The sequence below is a fragment of the Cyclopterus lumpus genome, chromosome 15 (genome assembly GCF_009769545.1).
Source record: "Cyclopterus lumpus isolate fCycLum1 chromosome 15, fCycLum1.pri, whole genome shotgun sequence".
NCBI classification, from domain to species: Eukaryota; Metazoa; Chordata; class Actinopteri; order Perciformes; family Cyclopteridae; genus Cyclopterus; species Cyclopterus lumpus.
The window spans coordinates 23,169,073-23,192,386 of record NC_046980.1 but is presented as its reverse complement, the minus strand read 5'-3'; the positions used below and the strand labels follow the sequence as shown (position 1 = coordinate 23,192,386).

Genomic DNA, 23,314 nt, shown 5'->3' with positions numbered 1-23,314 from the left:
CATAGACTGTATACAAGGAACAGTACATAAAATGTATACAAGGAACACAGTACATAGACTGTATACAAGGAACATTACATAGGCTGTATACAAGGAACACAGTACATATACTGTATACAAGGAACATTACATAGGCTGTATACAAGGTACAGTACATAGACTGTATATAAGGTACAGTAGGCCTACATAGACTGTATACAAGGTACAGTACATAGACTGTATACAAGGAACATTACATAGACTGTATACAAGGTACAGTACATATGCTGTATACAAGGAACACAGTACATAGGCTGTATACAAGGTACAGTACATAGACTGTATATAAGGTACACAGTACATAGACTGTATACAAGGTACAGTACATAGACTGTATACAAGGAACACAGTACATAGACTGTAGACAAGGTACAGTACATAGACTGTATACAAGGAACACAGTACATAGACTGTATACAAGGAACACAGTACATAGACTGTATACAAGGTACAGTACATAGACTGTATACAAGGAACAGTACATAAACTGTATACAAGGAACACAGTACATAGACTGTATACAAGGAACACAGTACATAGACTTAATACAAGGTACAGTACATAGACTGTATACAAGGAACACAGTACATAGACTGTATACAAGGTACAGTACATAGACTGTATACAAGGAACACAGTACATAGACTGTATACAAGGTACAGTACATAGACTGTATACAAGGAACACAGTACGTAGACTGTATACAAGGAACACAGTACATAGACTGTATACAAGGAACACAGTACATAGACTGTATACAAGGTACAGTACATAGACTGTATACAAGGAACACAGTACATAGACTGTATACAAGGAACACAGTACGTAGACTGTATACAAGGAACAGTACGTAGACTGTATCCAAGTTTTTGTTCTGATTGATATGCCATAACATACTGTGATTGTTTTTTAAAATAATCAATATATGCTTATATGAATGTAAAACAATAGTCTGACGAATAGGAAACAAATGAGAGGATAACAAAGGAGACATTTCTCAAGAATGAGGCTCTTGTACATAATATTGCGACGTATGCCTGTTGTAAATAATCAGTTATCTCCATAATGTGTACAATAGCCTAGAGAACAGCCACTCATGGAAAGCTCTCATCACACAGAACGATCCGAGAATCATCAGAACTAGTTCCGGCTATCGGAGAGATTTTGCAAAAGATGTTATTTATTTTCTGAAAATTCATCCGTCATCTTCCACGAGAAGGTGAAGCTGGCCTTGCTCGACATGTCCGGCTCCCCGGGAGCAGAGCCAGACGTCTGAGACTGCATTCGAGCTGTTGTCCTTCTGCGTTTCAGGGAGCAAGAGGGTGACTTATTGTGGAGGAAATATGTGACAACAAAGCTTCAAGGGAACTGTGCACTTGTAGAAATCTATTTCACAAAATATAAAAAGTGTTGATAATACAGTAAAAACATTGATTAACTAATAATATACAATAAGTAGGCATGTACATCTGGTTGGAAGGGACAGATATGAGCATGTTAATAAGCTTGATGTGTGTCATTGATGTATATGCAGGTGGTGTCCAGAGATAAGACAGCATACTCATAATTTAATTTATTCATTCATTGACACATTACCTCACAAAAAACATTATTGTTGCACAACAAAAGAATTAGTTTCTGCAGACCGATGGGAATGTTTAATATACTCGTCTTGTTGCAACACAAATCGAAAACAACACAACAGAAATAATGTAAACACTCAGTATTTTGTTTCCAGAGTAGAGTAAAGATGCAAGAGGGAAGAAAAGAGTCAAAGTACTGCAGGCAACCCGGAGCAAACACCTGAACCCGGCTGGGTCGGGTTCTAGAGAAGCTCTCGGCATACGGAGACACGAGCACATCGGAGTCAGAGCCAACTAGAACAACAACAACAGTTGCTTGTTATTAAATGATACAAAGGGAGGGGAGGTTCATACCAATATGGCGACGATACTATGGTAAACTTTGAGCTTCCCTTGACTGACCCTGTACTGTATCTGACCCTCTTATATGCACACATTGGTCATCAGTTGGAAACATCTGGTTTGTTTTTTTAATGGGGGATGGATATTACATAGTATTTATTATTAAAAAGAAAAAAAACAGAAGAGGGGAGGGGGGGATCCAGCAGCACACCCCAATAAATAAGGACTCATTTATCACTTTTAAGATATGTTTTTGTTGTTGTTGCAATCAAGGGGTAGACATTACAACCACAGACACTTTCCACACACATTTACACTACATCTACAGCAGGGGGAGATTATTAGCCTGTTCCCATTCAGGGAGGAACGAGGCGTAATAAGAACAGGGAAGGGAGGGGCGGTCGGGTGAAGGGCGAAGGCTCGACGGAGCCGCAGGGGCTGTTGGGTAAGAGAAAAGAAAGGAGGTAGAAGAGGATGGTGGGTGAAAAGGGTGAATGGGACGAGCTCGGGGCATCCCTTTGTGTGCCTCAGTGACGGGCGGCAGACTCCCTGGGGTAGAACTCCGCCAGGGTGCTCTGAGGAATCCTCTTGAGCATCTCCTTGGGGAAGATTCGCAGCAGCTGCCAGCCGATGTCCAGGGTTTCATACACCGTCCTGTTGTCGTACGGGCCTAAGGAGACGAGAGGCACTGGTTAAAACACACACACACACACACACACACACACACACACACACACACACACACACACACACACACACACTTTGCGCTCTAGTACAAAATAGGCTACAGTTATTATTGAATGGCTAATGATGTCAGCAACACGTTACTGTTACCCTGAGTAAAGTATAAATGTGAAGTTCAGAAAGAACACATGAATATCTCCTTTCACATGAGCTCAGAACCCGGTGGTGCTCTACTGTCGCTGCATGTTCATGTGACATATTCACTTTCAGATAATAAGACGCTCATTACCGCCACAAGGGACTTAAACTTGGACTTGTGAGACAGACACGTTATCGGTCATTTCTGGGTCCACCAGTCACCACTTGTAGCTCTGGTCTGGTCCCCACCAACTCCTGAGCAACGCCTCCGGCTCTTTAGCTGCCAGACGCTCCACCATGTTCACCACAGAACCGCCTCTGTACAGTGAGGTTAATGAGCAGAGTGTGGGCTGCAAGACCAAAACAATGAGCTAAAATAGGCGAAACGCTCCTTAAAGCAGAGGAGCAGTGCCGAGTTGGTAATAATCATTTGTGGGTTCCCATTAAGTGACCACTCTAACATTATAGAGTACTTTAAAGCTTTGTTAATTAAAAGTTACCGGTGCATCTTTTAAGAGTACCGTCTAATAAGAGGCAACCTTTTTCTCTTGCTGATAAAATCAGAAAGAAAATAGAAACATGTCTTCACACTGCAGCTGTGCTGCCATTTGTTAAATACCGAGGCGTATAAGACTGTATTGTACAATCAATTCTGTGACCGTTTCAAGGGCAACACACCAAGAGCTTTTATTGTGACAGTCTCTCTTTTGTCATGTTTGTCAGGTCTGGCGAGCAAGAATTCCTCTACGGTTGAAGACACCGGTTTGAATCGAAAGCCCAGTTTGATTTGAGGCAGACTTTGGGCTCTTCCTCTAGCGCCACCGTGAGGTTGACATTTGTACAACACTTTGGCTTACGACGAGAAACCTGCAAAGAGTTAACACTCGGTACTTTGTGTTTTGGTGAATCATCTCAAATTAGCATGCTAATTCACTAAACTACGTCTTTACGCCAAGCCATGCAAATGACACCCCAAGTTAGCTGTTTCCAGTCTTTATGCTAAGCTAATCATATACTAACTCCAACTCTGTACTTGCGATGATAACTATTGTCCTGTGGAATCCATGTGTGTTCAAAAGGAGAGATACAGCTCTGTATGTATAAATATCTATTGAATACAGACGTAAAGGTCTAGTGGTGTTCCTTTTGGCCCCATTCCCACTATGAAGTTATGTTTTTGTATGGGGTCTTATTCATTCATCGCTGCATGCTGAAACATTTTTTGTGACCATTTAAAATGACGATTTCACTGCTTACTGTGTGATAGCAGTCCAATCTGTTCAAGAGGTCTATATGTGGTACAGTGACTCTACATCTGCATGAGGTGAACGCACCATTGGAGTTAACTTTTTTTTTTTTTTTACAATGAATCAATCAAATGATTCTCCGTCCTACGTTCATGGAGAAGGGTGCTACCTCCTTTCAAAATGGAGAGCCATGTCTGGCCAACACATGACATGTTGATGATAAAAATGGTTGGTTGATTAATGTTCCGTCAATCAGCCAACGCAACCATGGATGGAGACAACACCACCTCTGTAACTAATACATGGAGATAACGAATGGTTGCCTCTTCTTACCCTGAGCAATGAAGTTCTTCTCAAACTTCTGGAGGAACTCCAGGTAGAGCAGGTCGTCAGAGGTCAGGGCCTCTTCTCCCACCACGGCCTTCATAGCCTGGACGTCCTTACCGATGGCGTAGCAGGCGTACTGGAGACACATTCAGAAGGATGACGTTGTCCCTTTCCTCTCATACCATCATCGTTAACTTCTATTCCTCTTCAGAGGGCAACACGACAAATGTATTATGAGGTAGAGGAGGTCAGATTGTTTACCAGCTGGTTTGAGACGTCAGCGTGGTCCTTCCTGGTCATCCCCTCGCCGATGGCTGACTTCATCAGACGGGACAGGGAGGGCAACACATTGATCGGAGGGTAGATCTGAAAGACAACCATGAGAGTGCATGCATTGTTATTCTCCTAAGGGGCATTGCCTTTGGGCTCCTCTCCCCGGTCCACACATTCATTCATGAGTATTGCATTAGATTAGATGTTAACTTGTAGTGTACATTTCCCCGCTGCAAGACTAATACAAGGGTCATCTTCTCTTCTGTCATGAACGCCTGTGCCTTGTGGAAAATATTACTTCCTCACATTCTGTTCATCCAGCGCTGTACTGATTAGTTTCAGATCGGTTCATTTCCTCTAGTTATCGGAGGGCGAGCGACCTCTCTGCTGCACGATGTCGTGTGGAGTACTGAAGGTACGCCAGCTCTTAAGAGTGGATAAAAGTGACTCAACGTGCATTCCATCCAGGATGACGTAGTATAATTAGTATGCTGTTAAATGCCATTTACATTGACTTTCAAACAAACTTGACTAGATGGGATTAGGATATTTTGGCCACTTCTGACTCAAATCAATTCTGAATTATTTTAGATTACACTTCCTGAGGATATCATATTGTTTTTTATGTCCATTGCTAAAAATCCACTGAGAAATCATAGAAAGAAACTCCCAACTGAACACTGGTCAAGGGTCTTCTTCAGTAATCCAGTGACAACAGGAGCTCTACAGAGTCTACTGACATAGTGGAGATGTAAATATTCTGGCTGGAGATGGAACTAGTCCTTCTTTGTGTCGCCGATGAAGAGAAACTGACGAGTAGGAACCAAATCAAAAATATGACACTGCTTTTATTTCACAGGGACATAAATGAAGTTCCAACCACCAAAGGTCTCCATCAGTGAACACCAATGTGTTTAATAGGTAATAATGATGCAACATCACAACGTCTCGACCAATAGGATGAGTCCACTGATGGGAGACGTTTGTAATAATACATTAGGAGACACCAAGCAAATTATGCAATTAAGGAGAATTCTTTGCTTATTGGTGAACCTAACTGAATATAATATGAATGTGATATTCAGTGACCAAACTTTGGATAAATAAAGCCCACGTTTGAATACATCGTTCCAATTATGGGGGTTAGCATTTTATATTGTATATATGTAAATGCACATTGAACATTAGGCATTTTGAACCCCAGATTGAATCCCAAAGTTGGATGAACGTTGCTTTAACAAATTAACAGGTGATGCAGACGGGCGGATACCTGTCTGTTGTGCAGCTGTCTCTCCACGTAGACCTGACCCTCTGTGATGTATCCAGTCAGATCAGGGATGGGATGGGTGATGTCTGTTAAAAAGGAACAAAGATGTCTTCAAGCACAACTTAACCCACAGATAAGTGGGCTTTAAACACCACATAAACCATTGAGGTTACATTCATAGTGAAGAAAAGCTACAGTTGAGACTCGATTCAACCCACTAAAGAATGTGACACATTGGGCAGAAACATAATTCATGTTTTAGAAAGACCTTTACTCTAAATCAAGAGCTCTCGGGAACGCCAGCAGCGTTTAGTAAAAGCCGACACAACCACCTCCCTGTGACGCTGTAATGGGGGGGGGGGGGGGGGGGGGGGGGGGGGGAGGCTCTTCATACGTGTTGCTATGGTAACTGCAGGCATGAAAAATGTCTCCTCACTCCGTTTGAGATGCCGACTCATTCAAACAAACAATGACTTGCCGAGAGATTTCAGAGCACATAAGAACCATCGACATTGCTTTGAATGCACGTGTTCATAATTAATAACTTTGTGTCCCACGAGGATAACGGATGTGGAGATGTCATTTGGGTCTAAACTTGAAGCGGAGAAAGCTCCGGTGCTGTAGCTGCCGCTCTCACCGTCATTGGGCATGGTGAGGATGGGGATCTGGGTGATGGAGCCGTTTCTGCCCTCCACTCGGCCGGCCCGTTCGTAGATGGTGGCCAGATCGGTGTACATGTAGCCGGGGAAGCCTCTCCGGCCGGGCACCTCCTCTCGGGCAGCGGAGACCTACGGGGGAGGAGTGGGCGGTGAGTGGGAGGGCGACATGAGGGCTGGGAGAAGCATAAGCTAAAAGGGAACAAGGGTGTTAACATGCATTTACATTTTGAGAACATGTTAATGCTGCATTGGCAACTTATTGGGCTCGGCAGAATAAGCTGACAGCAGACAGAGTGCATGTCAACTCCTGAGAGGACTATCTGGCTCTTTGGCTTCCAAATGCTCCACGACATTCACCAGCTAGCCTCTTATCGTTAGCTAGCTCCAGTATGCTAATTCACTTGGTGCAGGCCGACCAAACTAGCTTGCTCGTGCTAATACAAACCAGCAAGAGACGGTGGTTTCAGACATAGAAATCGATCGGTGCTGGTTGAAGTTGAAATCAAGGATGCACGATGATTCTCTATGCTAGTACCATCCCTGTAAACATGCTATGCTAGAATGGACATTTTTATTCACGACATGCACCACATTTCACCTAGCCGTCTCTTATAAAAGATAGAGATGAAGTTCCTCTGTGGTAAATAGACAGAAATGGATATATATTTTTTTTATCTTAGTAAATACTTAATTTTGCTGCATTTTCATTGCCACACAAGAACATAAATAAATAAATAAATAAATCTACTAAACATGTTTACAGTTGGCGTCGCGCGCCGCTAACTCCTCCAGACTCGTTCACAAGAGGCAAACAGCTGGTTGGAAAGGTTCTGTTTTCAGGCCCTGATGACCAGAAGCAAATCCTTGTTCCTAAAGAATTAAGAGCAAGAGGGAAAGAAGATGGATCCCATTTATCCACGGATTCAAAAAGGTTGATGGGCCGGCTAAACACTTAACTATATTTTCAACGCAGAGCTCAGCCTTCCTGCGCGTGAATGGGAGCACAAGTTAAATGTTAATGCCCTCCGGCTCTTTGTACCGAGCCGCCCGAGCCGACTCTCGGTGCAGCGAACATGAGCCAAGGTTATGGACGGCAAACGGAGGAATAACACATGTGCACCATTTAAAAACCTGCATTGTGCTGCCGGCAGATTGAGACCGCATAAAAGGAATTATCACAGAGACGCAAAGGTGAGTCAAAGAGGCCCGACTCCTCTCCTCGAGGGGGGGGGGGGGGCACTTCCCTTTGAAGCCGATCAGACTAGAAGGAAGTTACCGTATGAATGAAGGACACATTAACCTCCCTTTCAGCAAGGAGCACAATACTGTAGTGAGTCCATCGCACATCGGCGTGTTGCCTGAAGAGAGTCCATGTACAGTACATGTGGACATTTTACACACAGACACGCGTCTGATGACCATCAAGTTATTAAAATAGTCCAACACGTGATCCAGTTTGAGTAACATTTGCTAAAAACAAAAAGACAATTAATTATTTAATTGTGAATGATTTAAAAAGTGTTTAAATGTGTAGTAGGACTCAAAGGGCTTTGGGGCCAAGTGACAAAGCAAGAATCACCAACAAATTGTTGGTTTGGGCCTTTTCATGAGATTTATTTCAGACTCCTCCTTTAATCCTTCGTGGTGAAAGTGAATAGTAGAAAGTGATAAAGTGAGAGGACCTCACAGCTCAGACCTTGATACCGTACGTCAGAGTGTTTCTGTAAACGCCTTCAAATGGACAGAAAATAAATGATATTCTGGTAATTTGCTGAGCCCGTCACTCATTAACACGCATAATAAGCACTTCTTTAACGGTGTCCGTTTACTGGTACCCTTCTTTCCAGCAGGGCCAACCAGGAGTGAAGTATGAGTTTCTTTCCCGCGCATGTGAACCTCCTGAATGTGGCGTGTGACCGGGCTAGGACAGAGGAGCTGGTGGTACCTCTCTCAGAGCCTCGGCGTAGGAGCTCATGTCAGTCAGGATGACCAGGACGTGCTTCTCACACTGGTAGGCCAGGTACTCCGCTGCCGTCAGCGCCAGGCGGGGGGTGATGATGCGCTCGATGCTGATTGGTCACAGAAAAAAACAAACAAACATAAAGTTCTGATGCATTTTACAACAGAGAACATGAAGCCCATAAACATAACATTCTGCGTATAGAACCCCATCAAGAGTCAATAACTAAGCTGAACATAACAGGCTGGATTGGGTGGCACAATGACAGCTTTCACTGCTCAGATCATCTCCATCTGATTCTTACGTGGGGTCATTGGCCAGGTTGAGGAAAAGGCAGACGTTGTCCATGGAGCCGTTCTCCTCAAAATCTGACTTGAAGAAGCGAGCCGTCTCCATGTTGACCTGAAGTTAATGACACAGAGGCACCGGGGTCACTCACCGTGAACCATTTGAACAAATAATTAAACATAAGCCCCTTTTCAGACGTGGCACAACAGGCTTCATGCATCCGTTACAGCGACGGTATTCAAACAGATGCAGAAACACAGAGGCAGAGACCCGGCGTGAGGTGAAAGGTGAGGCTCACGGCTGCTCTGAAGGCCCCATGAAGCTAGTTATCGGAGCTTGGCTTGTTGACGGGACCGCTGAAGGGAGGCAGTAAAGCTACGGCAGCCGTGAGTTATCTTGCTGTTGGAGCCTTTAAGGAGTCTCGAAACAATATTCACATGGCCGGATGTCAATGTCATTAGTCTCTCCAATTGACATTTTTGATGGAAAGAAATACTAAAAATGGTCACCAATAATTTGTGGCTCAGGGGTGCAGCGGGTCGTTCCTCCGGTCCACATGTCGAGGCACTGAGCTCCAGGTGGCCCAGTGCTCCTACATGTTTAAGACTGCCAGACTACATGTACATGGCAATTACAATAAAGATGAAACATCTTTTTAACTAGACTAAAGTTCACCGCTTTTGGATTAGTCTCGATTTTTTTATCAAGTTGTCTCAAAGCGGACAAAAATAAAATATATATATAAAAAAACATTCAACTTTTGCTCTTGAGACAAAGAATAGAAGTTTAATACATAAATGTTGTGTTTTTCTAAACGGATGCGTTGCTGTTATTGTGAACATAATGTGCTTCAGTTTGTCCTTTAAAAATAATGCATATCCAAGTGTTGACTCGCATAAATCCCTATTAACTCTCCTGCTAGACAGACCACAATGGGATGTGAATTGGTAGGATTAGTATTTAGCAAGTGAAGCAAGTGTGTGTGTGTGTGTGTGTGTGTGTGTGTGCAGGTCAACCCGTCACAATCGGGGGAACAGGAGGAGCAGCTGAGGAGGAGAGAACTTGATACTGCGGGTCCGACCGTGTTGAATTAGTAACCGGCCGACGTGAACGGGGATATGCTCAGAGGTGCAGAAGTAACAAGAGGGACTTAAAGGTTAAATCACCTGGTGAATAAAAGACAGACAGCAGGGCGGGGGAGCAGGGACAGGGTGTCACGTCAGGGTTAAAAGGGGATTAGAGTCACAGATGGGGGGGGGGGGGGGGGCCGCTTACCCCCATGGCCGCGAAGACAATGGCAAAGTTATCAGAACTGTAGTCCATCACGTCCTTGGACTTCTTCACGAGGCCGGCCTGGCGACAGATCTGGGCAGCAATCTGAGAGCGAGGAAACACACGGTGGGATTTAGACAGCGACGGGTTCTCAAGGCCGACACGCAGCCCATAATAACATATCCAATGTCATCGTGTGGAACTGGGAGAACGTGAACAGCAACGGGCTCTTTCCGTCTGTAGAACTCCTTTTGAATCCCTCATCACATCCAACTGGATTGAGCTTTTAACAACAAATAACCGCTCAACACAGATTCAGTGGAGATGTGTTGCGTGAAACAATGCAGAAACACCCGTTAGTGGTGCAACCTGTAGCTCCGCCCTGAAAACAGATGAGCAAGACAGGAAGTACTCGTTTCAGACCATTACTTACTTTAATATAATTTAAGGAAAATTGAGCTTTGACCTACACATTTGTTCCAGTTAGTGATCAATTGGCTTGGAGCTAAATTGACACAGATTTAGAACATCAGTTTCTGGTTGACATAATCCACTTGTGTATGAATACAAATAACTTCTCATCTTCCATTCTTACACCTCAGACCACAAACCGTTGCCTGGACTGAAACCACGACAACAAGTAGAGGAGAGAGAGTCTGTGAGACTTCATGAATTTTTGGAATGGAAGAGGAATTTCACGCCACGGCCCCGGTGTTGATCCGGCCTGACCCCCGAGTTCAGGAACCTGGCCCATAGAGGCGACCTCCACATGGGCGACCTTGGTGACCTCTGCTTAATGAAACAATGAGCCAAGTTTTCACACCGATCCCGATGGCCCTGGTTTACACTACAATCCGCTTTGATGTGAACCATAATCTGACTTTATTCACGAGCACGTGTAGAAAGCAGGTACAATTATTCTAAATATTGCCATAGAATATTTTACTCTAAATCAGGTTGGAATGACGGAGAGAAAAACTAGCTTAAAGTAAGAGTTTAACAGTATTTACGGCACGACTGTTGATTTGTCAAAAACAGGCTAATTTGATTTATTCATAAACCATCAGTTTATATTTTCAACTACTTCCACAGAAACAAAAATGTATATGATTTTTCATATTTCCACTTGGCAGATGAAAAGGAAGTTTAAACATAGTCTTGTGTCAAGGTGGTTCTATGTGCGGCGGTCATAACATCTTCAAAATAAGGTTTTAGTGGATTTCAAAACATTTGCCATACAATGTAGTTACTGACTGACAATTGCAAAGCATAATATTACATTTTGTCCCTGAGCACTGATGTGTACATGAGTGAAAACAATAATAAGGGGTCCCCATTGGTTTCTTTTTTTAAGCTGAAGAGCATCGAGGAGAGACAAAGTTCCGCCACACAAGGAACCTCAGAGTGCTTCAGAGGACAGTGTTGTCTTTGTGGGCATTGTTCTTTTTACATAATCTTTAAATAACACGTCGCTCTCCTTCGGTTGTCAATACGATACTTGGAGGGGAGGGATTGCCTCCACAGGGCTCTCAACATGGAGACGGCGGCTTGCAGCTAAAAGGTGGAAAAGATGGCTCCGCCCCCAGTGAAACACAGATCAGACAGTGTGGTTAAGCTCCGCCCCCAGTGAAACACAGATCAGACAGTGTGGTTAAGCTCCGCCCCCAGTGAAACACAGATCAGACAGTGTGGTTAAGCTCCGCCCCCAGTGAAACAGATCAGACAGTGTGGTTAAACTCCGCCCCCAGTGAAACACAGATCAGACAGTGTGGTTAAGCTCCGCCCCCAGTGAAACACAGATCAGACAGTGTGGTTAAGCTCCGCCCCGCCCGTATTTAACCCCCATAAAAAAGACACAAGGTCTCCAACAGTAGATCATCAACAGACTTATTTTTTCCTGCTGGGGAATTCTTTCTTCCCGTTTGTTTGTTTTTGCTAATTTTAGTAACCATAACTACGGCACTTACAAACTAGCCTCAGTCAAATGTTTGGCTTAATACAACGGGAGATATTCTAATATGTAACACACTTGTAATTTAAGTGGGACAACCGAGTCATGCAATTCTATTGTGAGGTATGAAAAACCCTTCAAAAAAAGAAGCAGAAGTCAAATTGTGGTCACGGGACACTGAGAAAAAAAACAGCTGACACGCATGAATGACCCGAGTCGTCAACGTTAAACATTTCCATTGTGAGGCGGCCACAGAAATAAACACGACATCGTCTGTTTGGCACTCGTTTGGATCCATTAGAAAGACATTGCAGTTTGGAGGTTCTTGCTCGACCTTGGGAACACTCATAGCTGCCTAGTTTCAGGTAAAGTTAAGTAGCTGAGTGTGTTGCCAGTTGGCTTCAGAAACAAATAAAACACATTTAAAAAAAAATAGAAGGATTACATTTCATTTACATTTAAGCAAATTAATACATCAAGATAGTTGACGAGTTATTTTGAGACAATCTACTGCAATTTCTGCTGCCATCAGTCTTGTAACTCGAGCTCTCCGACCACGTACATGAAGGAATACGACCGCACAATGACATTTAACATGTCAGCTCTGGAGAAAGGTCTGGCTTGTGATTGGTTGAGAACAATAATCTTTAAACCAATCAGTCGTCTTGGGTCGGGGGGGGGGGGGGAACTTTTCCTCGTGAGAACCGCCTTGGCATTAAAATGGAAAACTAAACTAAAATGTCACGTAAAACATCAAAAGACGTAGAACGACTATGCGATTGGACTTTTAATGATAACAAAGACAAACCTAATTTATTCCACATTTACATTCAGATGGTATCCTTCAATCAAAGATGCTGAATAAAGTATCCATGCTTTTATTGCAAATGGATTGTTTTTGGAGAATCAGCAAAAAGATCATTGCAATAATCCAGTCTGAGGTTCTTTTATTATGTTATCTTTATGGGTTTGGACCTTCTCCCCCCTCCATGCTCCAAAATGATGCAACAGCCTGCCCAAACATATGAGCGATGCAGTTCTGTGTACACTCTCAAACAGCTGAAAACTATCATTTAATTTGGCCCATATTTAATGTTAATTATTACCATTAATATTATTAATCATTGGTGGCCTGGAGGTGACTCCTTACAGAATGTTATTTTTCAAGTGGAATGGATTGGAAATCCACTGGCCGACGATAGCGATGAGGTTGTTGTTGTTGTTGTTGTTCTGAGTTTTGAAAACAGTGAGACGCAGATAGACTGGTATATAGAGGAGGAGGAGCCCAACAAGCAGAGATGAGGAGTCCTGGAAGCACACTCATTTCTCACACCTCCAGATTTCTTATTTTAAAATCTCTTCAATTTACTTCCATTCAGAAAATATCCCCAGGATGCTGGTAATCAGACATCAGAGGAATCTTTCCCGTCGCTGATTAAATAAAATGGTTTGGTGGTCTCACCTCGTTGTGGGGCAGCCCAGCAGCGGAAAAAATGGGGATCTTCTGTCCTCTGGCAATGCTGTTCATGCCATCGATGGCTGAGATGCCGGTCTGGATCATCTCCTCGGGGTAGATACGACACTGAGGATTGATGGGCTGACCTGAAACACAAAGAAACGGCTACATTAGACACATCCTGTGTGTTATTAAGGCATTCCACTTTAAATACACATTTTGAATGACACCAAGATCAAATCGATTCCTTCTTTTCGCCAGAAACACCGTTAACAACTTTAACCGCTTTATTTGTGTTGGCCTGAAGTCAATAGCTGCACCTGCACCTGTATGACTGACTGTAATGCACACCTTATGTACATGATTGAGCTATGTGCTCACTTACTGATAGCACTTTGTAGTTTAACTTTATTGAAGAAATTGTACTTGCTTGATTCTTGTTGTTCTGAGTTTGGACTCATGGTTTAATGCACTTATTGTAAGTCGCTTTGAAATAAAAGCGTCAGCTAAATGACATGAAATGTAATGTGCATGAAAGAAGTTGCCCAAATGTAATATTCTATTGCTTTAGCAAAATCATAATTCTCCCATTACAAATGTGGGGGTGTTAACGGATGATCTTTTGTTCCCTGCACAATACAAGTGGAAGAAACCAAACACGCTGATGAAATGGTGTCATTTTAATATCTAGAGGCTTCCATTTGGTTCAGAACATATCCTAAAAGACAGGAAGTCCGCAGGTCACTGAGTTCATACCCATGATGTCCAGGTAGTCCTCAGCCAGAACATTGGGCCCGCGGTCGATGGGTTTGCCCGAGCCGTTGAACACGCGCCCTGAAAGAAGAAGAAGTTGTCCTTTGAGCCACGTGGATACCGTCCTCCATCTGATAAATACAACTATTTGCTTTGAAGTTGATTTCAAAAGATAATTACTAAGAAACACAGATCAAAGGAAATTCATTAGATGACGCTTGCAACCGCATCTGATCCGTTCTGTTTTGTATCAGACTCTAAACATAAGATTCGCTCTGATGGCTCTTGTCGAGTCTACAAGTAACAAGTAATTATAAATTCATGGACATGATTAATGACACTTGAAAAACAAAAGCAGATTTACTTTCTGCTGCTATTGAAATACATGCAACCTTGTGCTGTGCTTAGATAATCACACTGATTGAAACATTCAAGAATATTGAGAGAAAGAAAAGGTTTGATTCAGTGCCGTTTTGCTTTTCCCCATTTACGGAGAAGATAAAATAAGCATGTTGAAGGGAAATGCAATGTTTTACAAACATAGAAGGATGAACTGTGTGGCTGTAAATTAACCTGAACTGTGGGCTAATCGGAGGAATATTGACTTCATTTGGGTTTACATATGCAATTTTGAAAATCAGGTCATCATACCAAGCATGTCCTCCGACACGGGGGTCCGCAGGATATCGCCAGTGAACTCGCACGCCGTCTTCTTGGCATCAATGCCGGATGTTCCCTCAAACACCTGAACCAACAGAGACGTAACGAGCATTAGGATTTCACTGCCACGGTTCGGCTCAGGTTTAGTCCACATCATTGGAGATACAGCACCGTTAAAACTCACTTTGACCTGCTGCTGAAGTGAGAAGTAAAGTCATTATAGAGTATCCTCTAAGGACCTTGAACATCTGTTGGAAATGTGCAAACCTTCAAATAGACGCTGCAGCATTTTACTCACAAATGTCAACCTGCTGGAGGTCCTCGGCTAGAGGAGAAGTCGGAACCACCAGAGGTAATTGAAGGTATGCTCTGGGCACAAAGGTATCCAGGGCTCAGCACAACTTTTAAAAGATGTTGCTAGGCTGGCAACCAGTTATCAACCTAATAATGAACTCTTGGGAATGGTGGTGTTCATCATCAATAGACGTCGCACCTCTTGCATCCTTCATGTCATTATGTTGCCCACTCTTGTTGCTTCAAGCTTCAGTGCTCGTCGAGCCCCCGTGGTTCTGTAGGATGTGCTACCTTGAATCCCCCCCCCCCCAGGAGGAGCGTTGGGCATTGAAGCTGCTCCTCGTAGAGGCCCAACCGTGGTGGAACTACAGACTTCAGGGTCCACCACGTGATGCCATGGGGCCCAAAATGACCATTCCTCCACAGACTTACGTTGGGGAAATGTCCAAGTATGAACATTGTAGTTATTTTACATCATTAAGAGTCGTAAACTCACTAACAGCAGAGTCCAGTTATGTCTGTTCTGCCGTTCATGTGAATGAGCCAGATAAGTGTGAAACCGAGCAGCTGGGGGGGGTTAAATGCCCCAGTCACACTTCATTTGCGTCAACATGGTCTCCAGAAGAGACGCCTGTGTGCAGGCGAGTGACCCGTCTCACGCAGCGTCGGCCGCTTCTAGTTACGACTGCAACAGAAATATCACTAATGCAAGAAATTGTCATTTTGGGGGTGCCGCTTTTGCAGTTTCCCATCCCCATTCGTTTGTGTTAAACACTGATGGCAACAAAAGATCAAGAATTGGTTGCCAAAGTCTCATAATGGCAACCTTTACCGTCGAGCCGTCAGCTTCCTGCATCTGTTTGCCGTTGTCTGTTTGCATCCCTCCCAAGGCCAACAGTGGGAAGGGAATTCAGCATTCCAAGTTGTTTGAGAGAAATTCCCCAAAACAAACACATCCTAACAACATTAGTCGGGTCGGCAGCAAGCTTCCCTTTGCCATTCCCGTCAAATAGAGAACCACTCAGGATTGGTCCAGATCAACAACACATCCCACACAAAGACCAGAGCCCACGATGTTTTAACCCCTCTCTGCTTTCTGACTTCCCTTCACCGTCTCAGCTCCAAGCCCATTGGTTCCCATTGAAGCCACAAATCAGTATGCAACGTGGAGGGTCACTTGAAACCTTCTGCACACATACTGTGAGCAGGTGAGACTTTTCAGTGCCGGAGGAGACCTCCTGCATCCACCAGTTCAACTTTTGGATATTTACATATTCATATAAAGTTTGTATTTTTAGTTATTTTAATGGAGGAGGAAAGAGTTGATGCATCGCTAGAAACCTGTTGCCTGCAACATCATGCTTCTCATGCGCACCTCTCTGGCGCTGTGCAGACAAGTTCAAATATTCTCAACAGTTCAACGGAGAGTTGCACCATTCATCAATGTCACAATGGACCAAGGCAACCCATCAAATCCAGCAAGAGGTGCCATTGACTTCCTGTTTTAATTCCAGTAGGAAATGACATTGATGTTAGTGAAAGGTAGTTACGACAAACTATATAATTTCCCCCTCATTCAACAGTAAGTGCTGGGTGTCTGCAGTCGATCGCCAGGTAGGATTACTTTCAGCTGAGGAGGAGGCGCAAGATGCCAGTCGGTCAGCAACTTTGGATTCCGTTCCTCACCTGGACAACTGCCTTGCTCCCGATGACCTCCAGGACCTGGCCACTCCTCTTGGTGCCATCCGGCAGGGTCAGGTGAACAATCTCAGCATATCTGGGGAACTGGTTCAAAGAGATGCAACACAGGTTCACTACAGCTGCCTGAAAACTACAATTATACAATTAATACAAGAGCAGCTCTATATCGTAATAACAGTGTTCATTTGTATTGGCTTCTGAATGCACTTTTACAAGTTGGTGGGTGGTTATGTTGCCAATCCCAACCAATTCTCTAAATGGATTTTCACAACAGGCAGTATAGAAGTAATAATATGAGATAGAACGTTTAATAAAGATAGGACCGCCTCACCTTCACATTATCCAGGATCACCAGGGGCCCATTTACACCAGACACAGTAGAGTAGGCTGAAAGGCAGAAGAGTACCAGAGGTCATTCATTTTGTTTATTCCAACCGGCCCAAAGACATATCGCAGGCAATAGGGACAATATACCCGGTTCATCCAGCGGCTGAACGCCATCAATCCACACGAGAATAAATTGACATCCTTTAAAACCAACACTGTTCATAATCACAAGCTGACCTTTCATGGAGAGATTTAAACAGCTTTCATGGATTTCCGGACCCAAATGTCAAGAGGAAGGCAAATGTCAGGGGAAAACGCATGAAATTCACTTGTATAGTGCGTACAATTACACAGGCATGTGGTTATTTCTGAGCACTAATTGAAGGGTCATCATTGATGAAGGTTAGTGAAAATAGCCTGTGGCCTTACCAAATCCTAATAAATGCAGCATAGTAGCCTGAAAGAGCATACTAGAACTCCATGGACACAACGCATCAAATATGTGAGGAAGAAAAGCCATTTCCCTGAACTGGAGCGGTTTCTCTTTAATCATCAATGAGATGAAGCGGCGATTTGCTTCTCCATTTGAGCCCAGAGCTCCTCTCATTTCCTCCCTTCTTGACAAATGCATACCGTTCGGTGATTGAGTCATTGTGAAGAAGTTTGGCAGCATTTCTATCAACGTTCGATTTGAAGTTGAGCTTCAATAGGTTGCACATACTTAATGGAGACACAAATGTGATGCGACAATTCTTCATACAGAACCAGCTATTATCAATGCACAACAAACCCCCTCTTTGAATGACATTCAAAAGGATGCATAGAGATTTGACTTGCAGTGAAAGTGGTGGTGCAGGTTAGGGTAGAAAGCAAAACACTAGTTGGATAATTATTATAGCTTGTATTCATATTTACAGGAACAGCTACAAAGTATGATCCACTACCACACAGCAGGCATGCGAGCTATACCGCTAGTCCTACACGAGCCGTGATGACATCACTTCCTGGTCTGACCTTGGTTACGTGTCTTCAACTGGCAACGCGAGCCAACTGCATGTAAAGACATAATGTTTAGTTTTATTTTTTTAGGCCTAAAAAAAGTGATTGAAGCGTCATAGAGTGCGTCAGGGACGGGCTATTCTCAAAGACCAGCTTCATATAGTTATATATTGCATCTATGAAAATAAGTATTTTTATTTTCTAGATACTTTCGAATTGAGTTTTTAAATGCAAATAATCACAATATCGACTACAACAATGTAAAGGCGTAGAAGGTTTTTATATTTGACAGTAAAGGTTTATTCCTGCTCAGTACATATCTTTGTCATTATGCTTTAATGATCAGATTAAATGGATAGAGAATTTTGATTAAAAACGTTTACATTGCGTTAGGTTAAAAATGTAAAACAAAACGAATGTCAGCCAATCTTATCTGAAATGATGTCACTTTCAAATATCAGGATTCATATATTCCCTTCTTAATCCACGCCATTTATTTGTTATTGACTTTTTCCCAGAATATTACATTATTACATTACATGTCATTTAGCTGACGCTTTTATCCAAAGTGACTTACAATAAGTGCATTAAACCATGAGTCCAAACTCAGAATATCATACGAGACTAATTATTTGGCACATCTTGAATCACGTTGAGTCTGTTGAGATCAAGCCCGTCTATACTGCTGTTGATTGGAACTGATATCCTTCAGCAGCTAATCCTAAATATCCACAATGAAACAACCAAACGCAGACGGATATTTGTTTCAACAAGTCCAACGAGTCCACTTTCAGGTTCACTGGACAACAAAAGACAAGAGGAGTGATAACGGACCATCAGAAGGTGGAAACACCCGTTCTGCTGTAGTAATGTTAACAATGTCTCTAAACCACGCTAAATGCCATCAGTTAAACGTCAAAATAACGCTGCCTAACTAACAAAACAAAAATGAGAAGGAAAGCCGAGCAAAACTCGTGACCACAATGAGAACAGTGTGCCTTAAAAAAAAAGAAAAAGGTCAGCACACCTGAAGTGGACCCGTTCCGCTCATACACTGGGGATGAATGATGGCCAGGTTATGCTTCAGGTTATCGGTGCAGCTTGTTAGGCACGTTAACCACATGCATGCAGGGGACTGACACACGGTTAACGATCGGTTAATGAGGGTCAGCTGTCGGTCAGGGAAAAAAAAAAAAAAGAGTAAATTAGCATCCCTACTCCGCTGACATGGAAGCCAATTTAAGTTAAGAGTTTGCAAGAAATCCATTGCCGGGTTAGGGGGGTGTTCCCCGTGCACATCTGCAGACCGGCATTGTTTCCACTGGCTTTTCCATCATGGGCGGGTGTTCCTCTTTATGTGCGAACCGTCAATCTCGGCACCGATATCAAAGGCACGAGGAAATTAGAGCAGACTGGTACGACCATAAAGCACTAAAGCTTAGCGGGGTGCATCCACTATGCCACTAATTAGGCAGAGGCCAACAAAATAATCTGTCAATGTGTTGCAGCCATTTCCCACACACACACACACACAAACACACACACACACACACCTGCATTTCACCCTCTATTAGCCAGACAGCCAGTGTATGCGTGTGTTGGGGGTGGAGGGGCAGAGACTATTGAGAGAGCAAGAGAAAAGATGGCTCAAGTGTGATGATAAAAACCAAGGGCATCACAAATATTAAAAAAACATTCTCCTCTCCAAAATAAAATGAGTTTCTCTAAACAGCCTTCCTTTCTGGGAGTTCCAGCCCCAGAGCGTGCTCACACATTTGTTTGCCTTACAAGACCTTGCTCTTGCTCTGCAGCGGGGGGCAAGCTGCTGAATGGGAACATGGATTCATAATTTGAACTGATATTGTGTCATATTAATGTTGTGTACTACCGCTTTACCCAAATAAAATAAATGAAAAAAATAATTTCAAAAATATAATATGTATATTCATACAGATTTTTTATTTTATATATAAAAAAAGACAATATTTCTATTGTATTAGATATAATTTGACATAATACCAGTGTAAAATGAGCTCATCACAGATAACTGAATATCAGCCTCAGAAGTCAAGCATCCATCAAGCTAGACAACCTCACGAATGTGGTGTTTTTTTAGAAGAACTACAAAATGTCATTTTTCTAAGACATCATAAATATTGCGATATAAAAATTAAAATCACAATAGAGGATTTCATCTGCATAAGCCAGACCAATGCTGAAACAATGATCCTCCCCATAGAGCCAGCCAGGTGGAACCTTGTTAAGTGAGTAAAGTTTACTAAAACACAAATCACCTCCTGAGTGTCTTTCCCTTGAAGATCAGACCATGACGCACAACTGCTCCAACAATCAGTCAATGATTGACAACGTTATACTCAAAGCTCAAGACAGCTCCCCATACAGAAAAGGAATTAAAAAACAAATGTGCTTTTATGGCCATCCACTTGTCCTTGCCTACTGCATCTTAATGGTTTAATGGATGTTTAGCAACAGGAAAGGGAGGTAAACATCTTTTTAAAAACACGTTTTGTGGCCCATCTACCACAACTGACCTCTTCCCTACTCGGACTTCAATGGACTCATTTGTGTAAAAAACGTTATCCATCAAAATATAATTCACGGTGCATTTTGTTGTATGGGAACCACATCATGTCAGAGACAATTATACAGCAAAGATAGATAGATAGATAGAGACCATTCACAGTTCACTCCTTGGAAATAGAAACACAATTAAAGGAAATATCAAACTATGTTGTGCATGAACTCATGTGTTGGATGAGGTTGAGGCCAAACGGTGAAAACCATGCTTTTGTCATAGCAGAATTAGGTCAACCCATAACTTATTGCAGATTTCTGTGTTTATTTTGGTCAAGTAACAAGACATCGCAGTATAGAAATGCCAAAGACTTTGTCCACGGGAGGGCACAGACAAATGTATTATTCTACTGTAAAATGTGGAAAACAAAATCTGAATATATATATATATATATATATATATATATATATATATATATATATATATATATATATATATATATATATATATATATATATATATATATATATATATATATATATATATATATATATATAGTTACTGGATCTTTTAAACTCCCAAAAACTGACATTACGGTATTGGCCTTCAAAATTCCCATAATTGTCAGGATCTTGGGAAAAATGTGCCCAACCTCCGAAAGAAATGAGGAAACCTCAAATACAGCATGCAGTAGATCATCAGTTGCTACTTCTTAATAGTGTGTATTGTTTTTAAGGTTGATTCTTGTGTAAAATGTATCAGCTATTTGGTGGCATAAGTGTGTATAATAATTGAATGGGTAGTTCTAGAGGGATTAAAGGTCTTACCCCGGCCATATAGAGTAGCCCATCGGTATATGAAAGAAAGAAAAAAAAAATCTTCATAGTACCCTCTGGCGTATAACTGTGATGTTAAAAAAAGAAGAAGTGGTTTGCGCTCTCATTTCACAAGATAACGACTGCTCAATGGGCTATATGGCCATTAGGTGTGAAGTAGCAACATTTCCCATTAGGTTTGGAAAACTTTCTCCACCCCTCTTTTGCTACTTCAGCTCAAGTGCAGCGGTCCCCTGGCTTGGCATGCAACAGCAGTATGGGTCACCCTGCAGCCCGTTCAGCTGCCAGAGCCCTTTGTGTACAAAGATGTTAATTGGTCCTAATCCGCCACTAGAAGCTGTTTTGGTAGCCTGACCTCGCACCCTGAAGGACACCTTGGTGTGAAATACTAAAGAGCCCATTCAAGTGCCAGAGAAAAGAGGCACAGAGCATTCCAACACAATTCAATTTCCCAGCTGAAAGAGGGGCGGGGGGGGAGGGGGACAGAGCTGGGATGGAGATGGGGTGCATCATGACAATAAATGAGCGCTACAAAGCAGTCGCTGCTGGGATGTGCAGCCTCACAATCACGTCTTGGACTCTACTTCAAGGGATTCCCACAGCCCCATTGGACATGGGAATGCTAATTGCCTCAAACCTACAACTAGCTCTCACAGCCCACAAGGCACGAGCAGGATATTAACAGATGTCTGGACACATCTCAACTGTCCTTTAGGATTCATATTTCCTAACCGGCTCAAGAAAGAAAGCTGCCAAACAATCAAAGTCACGTTAGCATGAAGAGGGAAACAAAAGCAATGGAATGAGTACACCTACCTACCTACCTACAAGCGACCATCGCTGCCGAGGCGATATTCAACCTAAAAGTTCAAAGTTGAACTCCGCGAGAATGCTGGGATGCAAAATGGAAGAAAAATGTGTTCACCCCATCACTTGCATAGAGGGGAAGTCAACAGGAGGCGAATGTCAGTTCGACCTTGCCTTTACAGAGTTTTATTTAATTGCTTTTTGTGACACCTGTATGAAAAGGTGCTATACCAATATAGTTGGATTGATTATCTCCTTTCCATTGTTAAAGGATGGTTCAGTGTATCCTATTCTAAAGGAGATGAGGAAAGGAAGCATTGCAGCACCTTTCCTTAGTATTAAGAGAAATTAAACGGCTCGTATCAAGGCTGCCACTTCAATACGTCAAGGTCTTATATTATATAAAAACGACACCGGCGTAGCTACGCAGGTACCCCATGAAGAGGACTCCCTACCTCACTGCACTGATTGGGAGGACATGTAATCAGGAAATTTGCAAGCAGAGTAGGGCCTGTTGTCTGCAGGGCCTTTTTGCTGCTGGGTAGTATAGTAGAGGAACAAAGCTGTATATACAGAAAAGCAGCCGGTTAAAAAAAACAGCTTTATTACAGCGGTGGTGGGGTGCTATGGTAACAATCGCTAGAAGCATGGGCTTTGACAGAGCAACAGTTTGTAGACCGTCGCTGTGGTTGAGACACATTTTGGCTCTCTGGGTAACCGGTTCGCATCAAAGCTTGTTATACCCCAATCACACACAGTTCACACAAGTTTTCCATTTCAAAATCGCATACAATTATAGATTTAGACAATATCACCACAAATTACGGCACAGTGCTGTAATCACATAAAACCGCATATCCTTTGGTACTGGCTCTAGGTTCACTCTGAAGCCTGGACCAAGAGATGCAGTACAGA

The 23,314-nt window shown here is 42.8% G+C and overlaps 1 protein-coding gene across 1 annotated transcript in view; it reads right to left on the bottom strand.

Moving 5' to 3' along the window:
* Positions 1-1,597: 1,597 nt before the first annotated feature.
* Positions 1,598-23,314, bottom strand: part of atp6v1ba (ATPase, H+ transporting, lysosomal, V1 subunit B, member a) — a 28,075-nt gene continuing 6,358 nt past the window's right edge. The window contains exons 2-14 of the mRNA XM_034551534.1: positions 17,226-17,281; positions 16,880-16,978; positions 14,891-14,984; positions 14,243-14,320; positions 13,493-13,632; positions 10,083-10,184; positions 8,824-8,921; positions 8,505-8,628; positions 6,538-6,688; positions 5,904-5,986; positions 4,622-4,726; positions 4,367-4,496; positions 1,598-2,634 (exon numbers count right to left, since the gene is read on the bottom strand). Coding sequence (XP_034407425.1) covers positions 2,492-2,634; positions 4,367-4,496; positions 4,622-4,726; positions 5,904-5,986; positions 6,538-6,688; positions 8,505-8,628; positions 8,824-8,921; positions 10,083-10,184; positions 13,493-13,632; positions 14,243-14,320; positions 14,891-14,984; positions 16,880-16,978; positions 17,226-17,281 — 1,403 coding nt within the window. The 3' untranslated portion in view covers positions 1,598-2,491. The remainder of the gene's footprint in view (positions 2,635-4,366; positions 4,497-4,621; positions 4,727-5,903; positions 5,987-6,537; positions 6,689-8,504; positions 8,629-8,823; positions 8,922-10,082; positions 10,185-13,492; positions 13,633-14,242; positions 14,321-14,890; positions 14,985-16,879; positions 16,979-17,225; positions 17,282-23,314) is intronic.